General features: G+C 34.0%; 1 protein-coding gene across 3 annotated transcripts in view; it reads right to left on the bottom strand.

Annotated features, from left to right (window-relative positions):
* CSMD3 (CUB and Sushi multiple domains 3) overlaps positions 1 to 14,464 on the bottom strand; it is a 710,218-nt gene that overhangs the window by 412,628 nt on the left and 283,126 nt on the right. For all 3 annotated transcript variants that reach the window (XM_035546237.1, XM_035546236.1, XM_035546235.1), the window contains one exon: positions 13,263 to 13,350. In XM_035546237.1, coding sequence (XP_035402130.1) covers positions 13,263 to 13,350 — 88 coding nt within the window. The remainder of the gene's footprint in view (positions 1 to 13,262; positions 13,351 to 14,464) is intronic.

Genomic DNA, 14,464 nt, shown 5'->3' on the forward strand with positions numbered 1-14,464 from the left:
CCTTGGCCAGAGATGCTTCACCTTGTTTTAACATTTGTCTGGAGGTCAAGTGACTATTCTCTGACCTATCTTCTGACTTCCATATAGTAAAGATCTGACAAATTTGAGCACTGCGCAACAAACTGGAGTCAGGAGATGGACTTGATGATCCTCATGAAGATTCCTTCCAACTTGGGCTATTCTATGTTACAATGATTCTATGAAACAGCAATAATTTTTGTTGATTAAATCTAGAAACCCAGGAGAAAGAGATTGATAAACTAATCAACAAGAAGATGAGCTGCAACTTTAACCACATGACTCAGTACTATATATATTATACTCTTTCTGGTGAAAGCCTCAGGATATAGGTGACCTGTTGTAAATGTCTCTCACCCCGTCTTCTTTTTGATGAAGACTGGTGCTTTTGACTTCAGAACCCAGAGGGACATTGGAAGATGTATAACACCAGAGAAAATAATTAGATATTAACAAAGTTTCTTGTATTAAAAAATGGTATATCATTAATAAGGCTTTCCTGGATTAATTTGAACAAGGAATGCATTACTGTAAATAATAAATTACATTTAAACTATTTACTATTACTGTAGTAAATAGAATCACAGAATCACAGAATCATCTGTATTTAAACTATTTACTATTATCATAAATAGTTTAAATGGACTGTAAATAGTCACAGTTTTTATTCTTTGACTAGTAGGTTAAGATTTTTGTTAGGCTAACAATAAAATCTTGGTTTCATGTACGTGGTGTGTTTTCTCTTTCCAGTAACAAGATTCTGAATGTAACAATTACTAGAAAATGGAAGTTACAAGGTGAATACGTACATTTGCTCCTTTAACTGGCATATGTTTCTCAAAGTAATAGAAGAAAATAAAAGAATTCTAAAAACATCTTTCTAGGTATTGAGCTGTGATTGTTTATGAAGTGATAATGCAGGGTTCAAAAGATTTCGAACGTTTCCATATGGAGCTAACATTTGGTGTTGCAAACTTTTCACAGAACAGGAAATAAGCCCAAAAAGCTTGTTTTGCTTGTTTGGTGGGTTGGTTGGTTTTTGCTTCTATTTTCTGAGGGGAGGACTGGGTTGTTGGTTTTTTTGTTTGTTTGTTTGTTTGTTTGTTTTTCACTTCCGAATAGTTAAAAAACTCAATATGTAAGCATGTATTATTGAGATAATTCTTGTCCTTAAATATCATCATTTCAATTCCTGATTACAGCTGAAAATAGTAAATGTATGACACCTTTCTCTGGCATCAGAATCTTATATTCAGCTTGCTGTTTTTAAAGGCTTGTCTGTGACAGTTGTAAATTATGTCTAAAACCCGTGACTGTGGATAACTTAGATCATCACACAGGTCTTCACAAAGCACATTCCATTTTAGTAGTTGCTAAATTATCATTATTATGTATTTGAATTAAATGTTGGTGGTATTATTTATCCTATTTCTTATGTAAGCCTGATGAGGAAGAGACATAGATCTGCAGATGTGTTACCTCATGCTTGTGCCAAAAATGAATGACATTTGTCAAATACCCTTCTTTTGCTCTCCAATAAGAAGGGATAAACCCAAAATACAAACCCAAAGACATTAGTGAAAAAATTCTGAAAAGGGTCAATTCAACAGTAGCTGTGTAGACAATCACTTGCATAAGCAAGTGACCAAGACTAACATTTTACAATAAGAAATATAACAGAATACAATTATTTAGAAAAGGCTTACAAAAGGACTATGTCATAAAACTGGAAATGAGCAAATTCATTTTTCTTAATTATCCTTATTTTTAGGTGGCCTAATATTAACACTTTGTATGTAACAGCTATCACAAATTACATAACTAATGGCATTCCCTAGTCTGTGCACAGCTACTGGGGGACAAGAGGTCAATGAACAGCCTCGCAGAAGGGGATCTGGGAGTTCTGGTCAATGTCAAGTTGAAGTCAACAATGTGCCCTGGCAGCCAAAAGGGCCAACCATATCATGGGGTGCATCAAGCACAGCATTGATAGCTGGTCGAGAGAAGTGATTGTCCCACTCTGCTCTGCAGTGGTGCAGCCTCTCCTCAAGTACTGTGTGCAGTTTTGGGCACCACAGTACAAAAGGGATGTGAAATTATTGGAGAGTGTCCAGAGATGGGCTACAAAGATGATGAAAGGTCTAGAGGGAAAGACATATGAGGAGAAGCTGAGGTCACTTGTTTTGCCCAGCCTAGAGAGGAGGAGACTGAGGGATGACCTCACTGTAGTCTACAGCTTCCTCATGATGGGGAGGAACAGTTGCTGATCTCTTCTCACTGGTGACCTCAGATTGGACCTGAGGGAATGGCATGAAGCTGCAACAGGGGAGGTCCAGGCTGGATGTTAGCAAAAGGTTCTTCACCCAGAGGGTGGTCAGGCACTGGAACAGGTTCCCCAGGGAAGTGGTCACGGCACCGAGCCTGCCAGAGTTCAAGAAGCATTTGGGTAATGCTTCAGACATGTGGTCTGATTTTTGGGTGGTCCTGTGTGGAGCCAGGAGATGGACTCAATGATCCTTGTGGGTCCCTTCTAACTCAGAATATTCTATGATTCTTTGACTCCATGTATGTAGTAATACAGAACAAACACTTTTAATATAACTAAACATAGGTGTGTTGATATTCTGTGAAAACTAACAAAGTACAGTCCTTATTAAGAACACAGCAGGGAGAAGTAAACTATTTTTAATGGTATTTTTCACTGCACTTTTTTATCATTTCCCAGTGATTTTGTGTATATATATGTATAGGAGGATTTAACATTAATTTAGAAATCTGAATACCTAAAAATTACACAAGTTTTGATTTTCTCTATTAATTCTGCTATAACTGAGCAGAAGAAGATAGATTACTTATATAATAACTTCTGCAGAAAATGAATTATTTTATTTTGATATTATACCTTGAAAAATCTTTCCTCCAAATTTGTTCATATGGAAATTATTGTAACACAAATACCAAATACTAGTAGGGCATTTCATTCTAATTCAAACATATCAAAATATCAGATGACAGAATCATTGATTTCAAAGAGGTTTGCCTAAATTTGTATTTGCATTACTTGTTACATGACGTAACACATTTTCTGAGATAATGCTCACAGTATGTGCTTTCCAATTGTGGTTTATTCTACTTGAATTACAGGATGACTGTTGCTTCAAAATACATTATTTTAGAGAATGTTAGCTAACAGATCTGAGCATCAGGTCTTTCTTTAAACTTTCCTAATGCATACCCCATCCAAGGATCTTAGAGTCCTAACTGCATTTGCCTAGATAAATGATTTCCTATCTAAACATGGCTTACAAGACTTGCCACAGTACACATGTAGCTTTCTAGATACTTTAAGCTTCAAGATGGAGTAGCTTCCCAAAGTATTACATGTTCTAGTCTATGTTATAGCAGCTTTCCTATCATAAATCATGGAATCATCTTACCCTCCTCTGATGGATAATATCCTATTTTCCAGTCTTTGACATGCTATCTATTTTGAAAATTCTTGTTTTGTAAAACTCTTAATTCTGTGGTGGCATAGTTCTTCATTTACCTAAATAAATGGTTTGAAGTTGTTTTATAACTCTGAAACTGGCACCTTTGCAAAGGTGCCTTTGAGGTTGGAAGAGGTCTGAAGATATCACTCAAATCTAGCTTGATACCATAAGGTACAGAGTTCATTTTTGCTGAAACACATACTAAAATGTATTAGTCTATGCAGGGTCTGGCTTGCAAAGGAAGATCCCTGTTGTTGCTGTTTGTTTTTTCTTTCCTTGTACATGAAGATTTTAGTGCTGCAATAGTAATTTCAGTTTCAGTTCAGTGGACAAAGTTAGACAAAAAGTGAAAAAGACTGAGCACACATTCCAGAGATTAACTTTTCTTAGACAACCAACTCAAATACATCTTTGATTAAAATAGTTAAAGAAGATTGATACTAAAATGAATAAGAATTAAATTTAAGGGAATTACAATAGTTTTCTTACTTTGTTTGAAAAGGAATGGTGACTAGCACAATCTCTTGTGCTGATGAAGTTTGGGGAGCACTTGAGATTTACAGAGACATAGATGGGTAAATGGAAGTTTTGATAGCAGATAACAGCTCTATAAATTAAAAAAACACAACAACCTTCTTTGTATAAGAATCAGGATAAAATACATGAAGCTGTTTGTGAAAGAACAGGTTAAAGAAGAGCTGAAGTAAAAACTGGAGAAAGATGTAAAAGTGGAAAAATGAGAAGGATATAAGTCAATATAATGTAAAGTCCCTTGCAAGATAAGGCTGAAAAAATATATGGTACTAATGAGTAAAAAGAGCCACAAATCAGATCAAGAGCTGGAGAAAATTTCAAAATTATGATATAGAAAGATGATCTTATTACTAATGTTAAGAATTGTACTCAGCTACTCCAGGTTCTATATAGTTAGAAAGTCTTTTAAAGTAGAAATTGGGAAGACAAAAATGAGTTTCTCAAGTTCAGATTTTCACAAGAAGGTATCTGCTATGGAAAATCGTGTTGACATAATCTGATCCCCTTTGATGATGCAAAAAGGAGCATCTGGGGAAAAAAAAAATATATATATATATATAGTCTTTAAATAACTGTGGACTGATTTAAAGAAGAAACACTGAGCAGGAAGTATTACATTTCCAGAACAAATTGAACTGAAGATACCAAAACTGTAACTAGCAAGCCAGGTTAAAAATTCCAGCAAGTTGAAATGATTATGAAGATTTTACAAACCTAAGAGGTATTTTTATCACCTCCCCAAATATAAACAACACATTACAGTTCCCTTCACTTGTCCAAATCAGTTTTGATATTAAACTGATACTTGATAGTATATGACTGTAAGCATGCTAGACACATAAACCCATTTAAAACAGAAAATTTACAAACCCAGTAATGTGTGTGTTATGTGAGTGAGAACTAATAATGGCAGATAGATGGGCATATGATAAAACACTGATCTAGGAAAGAAAATGGAAGTGCCAGAGACTGGTTTCTATAGCAGATCAACTTAAAAAGATGAGAATATTAATAATCAAATAAACACTTGCTTTCCGAAAAGTCAAAAAAAAAAAAAAAGGACAGGAAAAAAAATCCTGCAGTAAATTTATGCTCAGTGTATAATTCTTCTGGACTTGCAGGAGTCTAAAGATGGCATCCATAAAGGCCAGCACATGGACTGTTGTGAGCTTGTTAAGAAAATGCCAAAAAAATGGGTCTCCAGGGAAGCATTAAAAGCCTAGACAAGATTAACATTTATGAATGTTTTTCTGGCCTTATTTACCTATACACAAAGAAAAAACAAACAACAACAACAAAACATTAATCCCTTAAAAGTTGTCTGGTAGAAGAGATCCTTCTTGTTGTTTCTGTAAATTATATTTTTCTCCAATAGCTTTCATTCCTGGCATGCAAGAATTCAGTTCAAAATCCATCTTTATCTAAAAAAAAGTTTGATAATTGAGTTTGACAGTACAGGAGGACAGTGTCAAGCCCCAGGGTTCGGTACATGAGGTAAATACAATGCAGATTCAAAAAAGGACATCCAGATTACCATGAAGAAATTATTAGTTCTAAGGCAAAATTAAGTAGATAGGCTTACATCTACATTCCTTTGATTTAGCTCTCTCAAGAACAGATGGTCATTGGTTTGATCTGGGGTCTGGTGTGGTGACTTAAAACTCTAAAGACATAGCAGTAATTTCATTTTTTTTTGTATACTTGTGGGGGGTTGGTTGGTTGTTTTTTTTTTTTTTTTTTTTTTTTCCACAGAATCACAGAATTGTTTTGTTTTTTAAAAGGAACCTGAAATAATTTGAGGAATTTGTTGTAGACCAAAAAGGGATTCCTGGCAGGATGAAACTGATGTATCTATCTGATGTGTCTATTGCATGTCTGGAAGTATTGCATGAAGACATGTGAGAGCCTGCTGGAATGTTAGAGAACTACAAATTACTGAGAGAGAAAAAAAAAAACAGATCGTGCAAGCTCTTTTTTGGAGACTTGTCCCTTGGCTGCATGCAGGTATTGTTTTACAGGTACAGGTATTACCCCTTAACTGCATACAGGTATTGTTTTAGAGAAAGCTTCTTAGTAGTCTAAAACAGAGAGAGAGAACAAATAACCAAAAATAGTGGGCACAATTAAGGGCAGTTTCGTGCCCTGGCTTACATTTGATCCAAATTGCTTGCCAGACCAAACCTCTTTAAAGTGTGTGTAAAGCTTGTAAATCTGAAGAGAACTGAAGTGTGATAAAGCTATGGAGTTGTTCATCATTATACAATACAGACGTGCACTGCTAAAATAAGAAAAAATATCAAAAATAGCAGAAAAATCTTCAACAAGTTTCAAAAGTAGATTATATCTATCTGGCCAAAAAAAAAAAAAAAATGACCTGCCTCTAGATGCAGCCAATGAACTAAGAGGTTTAAATGTAATTAGAAATTATATTCAGAAATTATGAACACAAATCAACGATACTGGCCAAACTTTGTTGATCTAGTCCAGTATTGCTGACTCTGACAGGGATGATAAGTGAAGTGCATGCTTAGAGAAAAACACAAACATATATAGTTCATCTTCTGATCACTACCATATGAGCTTCTGTTGGTATATTAGTCACAAAAGGAAGTTCATGTACCGTGTGGATCCTTTAACAAATTGGTGAGGAAACCCTGTGATGTTGGAATATAATGTGGAAATGGCAGAAGTACTCAATGCCTTTTTTGAAGCACTGTCACAATTTGGAAAGAGGAGAGACATACAATAATGGGGAATGTCAGGTAAAAGAAGATGGATATATTCAAAAACATAGGGCCAGATAGTTTTCACCACAGGATGCTAAAAAAGCTGGTTGATGCTATGAAAGGCTGGTATCATCTATGAAAACTCATGGTGATGAAGACAAGTTCTTGTTGGCTGCAGAAAGGCTAACACCACATGAATTTTTAACAAAGGCAAGGAGAAGCTAGGAACTTCATCTCAATCCCTGGAAAGTGTGTATTTTCTAGGAAAGCAGGCAATCAGGAGCAGTTACACAGAATTACCAGAGGTTAATCATACTTGATCAACTTGATTGTCTTCTATGGCAAAATGACTGGCTACATAGACTGGAGAAAAGTGATAGATGTAATAGTGCTCAGCCACAGCAAGGCTTTTAACACTGTCTCTCACAGCATTATCTTTTGGAAGCTGAGGAAGTCTGCACTGAATAGATAGACTGAAAATTGGGCTGGCAACTGTGCTCCAAGGATGGGAATAAATGGCTTCACATTCAGTTGGCCACCATTACGGGCCACCACCAGCTTATTACTGGTGATTACAGTAAGCATAAGCTTAGTGGGAATTCAATATGGGGTCTTACACTGTTCACTATTTTCATCTTCAACCTTGATGGTGAGTCAGAATTAACCCACAGCAAATTTATGGATGGTACTAAACTAGGAAAAGAAGCTGACACTGAATGGTAGAGATGCAGAGATTCAAACAAGAGACACTTTGACAAATGTGAGTATTGGACCAGCAGAAAACTCATGAAATGAACAAGGAGCGGTAAAAATGTCTGCGCTGTTTATCAGTAATGTGTTTTCATCCTGAATAAAACAAACTACATACTCAACTACATTAGACAAAGTGGTGGCAGCAGATCAAGTGAAATTATTACTTAGGTGGTGAGACTGCCTCTGCAATATTAAGCCAGGTATCTTGCCTTCCATTTCAGAAGGGTTATTGATAAAAACTCCAAAGGTGTCAGAGGAGTTAACTGTAGGTCTAGAGCACCTACAGTGAAAAGTTTAGGCAACTTGGCTTAATTAGTCTGAAAAAGAGGAAGCTAAGCTGTCTGCTAACAGCAGACCATAATTACTTCAACAACATTTACAAAGATGATGAAGCCAAACTTATTTTAATGTGGCAGAGAATAGTCAGTTTTGGAGATTCAGGTGCTAAATTACAGGAAACCAGGAAAGCAGGTCAGAACTGGAACAGTTTGCCCAGACTGTTGTGAAATCTCCATTCTTGGAAGTTTTCAGGACTGGTTAAACAAAGCCACAGATGATCTGATGTGTTGGCATCAGTCCTGCTTTAGGCAGGAGGTTGGAGTAGATGCCCTCTCGAGGACACATACAATCAATATTTCATTCAAGCTGTTCAATTTAGTTTGAACCCTCATAAACCTTTGGCATCTATGAGATACTGTTCCTAGCTTAAAAAATGCATACTTGACCTGTGTCTCTCAGCAACCTTATCTGAAAATTTATATTTATAACAGAACAAAAGAAGATTGATATTAAAAAATAATAATTTTCATGAGGAAAAGGTATAGCAAAATACTATAGCATACTATAAAAGTATAGCAAAATAGTATAGCAAAAAAAGTTTTGCACATAGCAAAAAAAAATTAAAAAAATAGAAAGCCATATGAATTTGAAAAAAACACTCCCATTTCATATCTATTTTTTGAAGACTCCTTAGAGAAGACAAACTAAATGCAGTAAGGAAAAGCCTAAATTGAAGGTATAGAAGCTGTAAAGGAAGCATGTGAAAGAGAATCTTTAAAATTTTGAACTGCATATGAAGTTCCCATTGAATGTTATTATTGGCAAAGCTGGCATTTGTGTAGAAAAACTACTAATTTTAGATTATTTTTCCATTATTTGGTATATTCTTTATTATTGAACAAAAAACAATTATGCGAGGATTCAAAACCTCAAGCTCAGCTGTAGCAAGAAATGATATATATTCTGGGTTTTGAATTTAGATTTTTCATGTAAATTTTGTTTGGTTTTATTATCTGGGTGATTTATAACAGACATTGTAGAACATGGTGTTGAGCAAGGTGTAATGAAGACCAAATATCTTGCAAAGTCAGATCTTATTCAGCAGAAGTTGTAGGCTGTATCGTGGCAGAAACCCTACAATCCTGAGTGTGTGGCTGCTTACAGGCCTCCAAGGTGCTCTACCTGGTAAGAGCAGCCTGTTTGTAATAATCTTTTGACTTACCAAATGCACTAAGAAGAAACTAATTGGCACAGACAAGAACTGTCTTGAATATAAACTTCATTTACTTCCTTCTATCAACAGAATCTGTATTTTTAAGACCACACTAGCATCTTAGTGGCTAACAGCATTCACTGGGCTGTTGTGATACACATTTGATTTGAATCTCATCTTTAAATACCTAACTGGACTATACTACAGAGGTAGTAGGTAGGTTCATTGATTCATTTCATGCAGCCAGAACTTTGGGATGTTATAGAGGTACATGTTTGCTCTATAATAAAATACCTGCCCAACTACAATTCACTTTGGCTATGTTTATTCCACTATAGAGAAGAAAACAAAAAAACACCCAAACAAATTAAAAACAAACAAAAATAAGACCAAGTGAAATGTATTACATCTTAATCTATTATATCTTTTTTAGATTTTCCAATAGTGGCATTGATTCTAAAATTCGTTACTCATGGGAAAAATGTTTATTTTACTGAATGACAGGTAACATAAAAGCAGTGACTGGAAATTCCAGCAGAATGAACACTTCTACAACTACATTTCTAAGCAATGTCTAGGACAAGGAAGAGAGGGAAAAAAATTAAATTTTCTTTTTGAGGCAAAATATATTTTTTTTCAGTACAGGAAATACTGGTAGCTATTAGCAAGTCTCGTTGTCTTCTTTTTTTATTTTATTTTATTTTATTTTAGAAGTCCTGTAGATGCTCAAAGAGCCATCTAGTATCAGAAACAAACTTTTTAAATTTAAAACTTTACTAAAATATAGCCATGGGGATTTTCACGTTAGAAGAAAAAAAAAATCAAAAGGGTGAACATGGAACGTTAGGTCCCAAAGGACGTCATAAAATGTTGCAGCTTTGTCTTCGAGCTTGCATTACATTTCCAAGTCTGTAAGAACATGTGAATGTGCTGAGAAGGCAAACAGTGTTTTTAATCAGAATAAGCGTGAAATTGCACTAAAATCCTTCCAAATCTATACCTTCACATTTGAAGAAAGCTAAAGAGAAGTGAGATAAGTGACATATTTCTAACATTCACTAGTCCTGTTCTTTACAAGTACAAATGTCACCATTCACATTCATAAGACGTTTAACAAGCCTTAGATAAGAAATAACTATATTTATCTCTAATACATGTAAGATCATAGAATCATGGAATCATTAAGGTTGGAAAAGACCTCCAAGATTATCTGGTCTGATCAACCCCCTACCACCAATATCACCCACTAAACCATGTCCCTAAGCACCACATCCAACCTTTCTTTAAACATCCCCAGGGACTGTGACTCCACCTCCTCCCTGGGAACCCATTCCAATGCCTAACTAATATGAATACAACTAAGGGAGTTAATTGTTCGCTTTTTCAGGGCTTGTCAACTACTTTTCTTTTGAAATAAAATTTTGAAAGAAAACTAGTCCTTTCTGGGTTGTTTCTAAGAGCTACACTCAGAATAGACCTGTTTATTAAGAAGATGCTTCACTAGATTGAATTTGTTTTGAGAGGACTATCCAGACCAGACTGAACTAAGGAAATTCAAATTTCTGGGTGAAAAGAATCAATTCCAGGACAACTTTAGAGCATTAGTTTGGTGTGTCAGTGAAGCCACTGGGAGATTGTACTTTCAGAAACTATCACTGCTCTTTTAGATTTAGCAAGTTAGAGAAATCAGGAAGCATCAAGTCTACCTTTAAAATCAACAGCATTTTGGACTGTTCCTATAATCTTCCCTAAACAGAAGATAATCATTTACTTTTTTTTTTCTTACAAAAAATAAAAAAGTTTGGCCTGAAATATGATGAAAACATATTATTTGGTTGAAGTTGGGAAATACCTTCAGTAAAGTGAATATCCCTGCTCACCAGTATCATAAGACCAAGAGTATAATAATGCATCCATTACACCTTCTGTTTCTTTCATTAAAAAATAAATAAATAAATAAATAAATAAATGAACTTATTTACCTTTTCTGTTCCCCCAAAATGTAATTAAATTGAACACATTCTTTTCACTTTTTTTTTTTTTCACTTCCAGTGGACATCGTATGTGTAAGCCAATTTCTTTCAGTTACATACATTTGAAATGTCCTGGTTATTAATTTTTTCTACTATGATGGCATTGGATTTATCCTTCTGTTATGCATATAAACATTAAGTAGCACATCCATTGGAGTTGATAGTAAAGCTGATTCCTCACAGATAACTTGGGAACTTTTTCTCAAAATGAAAAACAAACAAAAAAACAAACAAACAAACATAGTGAGAAATTAGAAAAAAATGATGTTTTTATTTTTTATGTTATATACCTTGTATTCTGTTGTTAGATAGTTTGAACACCTTCTCCTTTCACTTTTCTTATAAATTCGTTTGAAACAGGAAAATTTGACAGTCACATCAACACAGTGTGTAGTGGGGGAAAAAAAAAAAAAAAAAAGTTAAATTATCTCCTAACAGTTTGGCCTAAAGAGAAAAATGAGGGCAAGATGATCACCATCTCTCCTTTGAGGTACACAAAAAGTACTTCACAAAAAAAAAAAAAAAAAAGAATTTCATGCAGGTAGGCCTTTAAGTGGTCAATTGTAGAAACAAAATAGGAAAAGACTTCCAGATTCTTTGTCAAAGACTTTCTCTCCCAAGCCATATCTCTGATGTTAAAATAAGAAATACTGACCAAAGTAATGATTCTAGAAAGCATGGCAGTTAAGAAATACAGTTCATTTATTTTTATTTCTTTGAAAATATTGAGAAATCATTTTTTGTCAGGTAATGCCAGAAATGACATTTCATGTAAAATTACTTATAAAGCTTTCTCTGATGCATGCTGAGCTTTTTCTGTTCTCAAAACTAGAGAACAAGAGGGACCATAATAACTGACTGCCAGCTAGCACATTCACTTGGGATGTCATTGTCAACTCTATATTCAGCTTGATTGCAGGGAGAAAAGTAAAAACAAAACAGATTAAAAAAAAAAAAAAGTACAAGTTACGTAAAAGAATGAAGTAACACAAATTTTTTAAAATTTTTGGTCATCTACCAGATTCCTCTAACACTTCAAGCGTTAGGAACTGTCCTGTGTTACATGGAAAATACATCTTTAGAACAAAACTGAATGTAATAAAACCAATTAATTTTAAAATGATAAATCTCCTTCCTCGTTATTTATTTCTTTTCTTTTTCCCCACTTAGCTGTTTGGGATTTATAAAAATGAGAGAAATGTCAAATTAATACATAACATAAAGCAAGAACATAGGCCAAAATTCATTCTCGTAATACAGTACAAAATTTGTTTATTATTAAGTATAGAATATGTATGTTTAATCCTTTTTAGTGTATGATGAGACCAAAACCCTGCCACGTAAACCCACTACAATGTTCAACAATCAAATTGAAACAAAGCCAAATATAAAAGAAAACTATTTGGAAACTTAGATAGCTAAGAGATTAAAATTAATTCAAAACATAAAATAGATCACTGGCAGTGTATGATTCTTTGATTCTTTGGAGACTTTTTAGAAATGTTCTATAAAGCCAGTGAGGAATGAAATTTAAAGCATTTGCTAGAAACAAAATACAGTTCTATGACACAGTTCTGATTTTATTTTTATAGTACTATTATTCACTATTGATTTGGCATGCAACAAAATTATTAAAAGACCTAGTCTGTATTAGAAATGCTACACCATTCTGAGGACTACTATGGAATTTAATACACCTGCATGTATCAAACTTTTGGGTTCATGAAAAAATATATTGCAGAAAATACAATATTGTCCATTAGATTCTTAGAAATATTTGTATAATAATATCTGAAACATCTTTTGCGAGTCTTTATTGTGGTTATGTGTGTGTGTTGCATTCTTTTTTTTTTTTTTCAGCATCCCCGCATGTCCTTCACAAAGACCTCCAGTTACATGTGTATGGTCAGTATTTGTAGAACACAGTATTTACATGAGAAAATTATTTTAAATTACCTTCAATAGTTTTTTTCCCAGATCATGAGATGATATGCAGTATCACTTGTACACATATGTACAAGTACATTATGTATTTTATGTTCTTTGCATACAAAGTTTATATTGCACCACGTAATTTCATGTAGAATTCCATTTCAGTTTTTACTGAAAAGTTTAGTTTTGAAAGAACAGCTCAACAACAAAAATGAATTTTCCAAGTGATTTTCAGGAAGTTAAGTATTAGAAAAATGATACAATGGTGGGGTTTATATTTTACCTAAAGTCTGAGCCTATCCGTTTTCCATTCTCAGGTTCTCCGGGATCTGGACACAAATTGGATGCCTGTTTAATACCTCCCTCATTTACTGCAAAACAAAACAAAACAAAAAAACAAACAAACAAAATAATACTGGTTTTAGGAAATGCATATTTAAGCAATTAACAAACATGAAAAAGTATATCTATACCTTTTATCATTTAAAACAGATTTTCTACAGAATATGAACATGTACATAATATCTAGTTTCCGTACATAACATTCCTCTCTATATTAAGCAACGCACGTATTTCTGTATGTTTAAAAATAATAATAACATGGGTTTTCTATAAGTTGTACTAATCAGCTATTTTGTTTGCTTGTAATATTACTGAACCCATATGTAAATATTACTGCTATTCCTTTACAAACATTCACATTTAAAAGAGTGAATCAAGGCTGTAAGATTTTACTCTGAACATAGTCTAATAAATGTCATCTCCACTGAGAGCTGACCTTTTCTCCTTGAACTTGAATGGGTAGGCTCATGCTGACAGAATCATCCTTAATCAGTATTAAAAATGCAGATACCCCCAGAATGCCAGTTTGATTTGCATACATTTATCTTACAATAAACTAAAACGGATCTTCAGTGAGAAATTTCCTGTGAATCTTTCGGTATGTTTTTCCAGAAATTTGTATGTACCAATTTACCCCCTCTTCACTCAACTCCCTCTTCATTTGTTTTTGTTTTGTGTTTTGCTTTTTGCTTTTTTTGTTTTGGTTTTGGTTTAACACATCATGCACTATCCCATAATTTCTATAGATTTGTAAAGTATATATTGCAAAAATAATTTTCAGGCCAAAATAATTCTATTCTTCAAAAAGTAGCATAGATTAGTCTGTTGTTATTTGGTAAAATCATGACCCAATAGAAGAGTATTCTTTTCAAAAATTCAAGTTGACAAGAAACCAAGGGATTTATACTAAGAGATTGCCTGTTGCTTTCATCTCTGTTTCTGGGGAATTACTCCAATGGATTTGCAATATTAGTTTGTAGGTATCATAACTTTCCTTATAAGAAAAGGTTTGCATAACTAGGCTTATCACATTTTATATTGTAAAAAAATGTAGTTTCTAACTATACTTCTAAAGGCTGTGCATTAAACCACAGCTTTTCATGATGGCCAGTAACGTTCAGAAATATCTGGGGGCCTTCCCTT

The sequence above is a fragment of the Cygnus atratus genome, chromosome 2, assembly GCF_013377495.2.
Source record: "Cygnus atratus isolate AKBS03 ecotype Queensland, Australia chromosome 2, CAtr_DNAZoo_HiC_assembly, whole genome shotgun sequence".
NCBI lineage: Eukaryota > Metazoa > Chordata > Aves > Anseriformes > Anatidae > Cygnus > Cygnus atratus.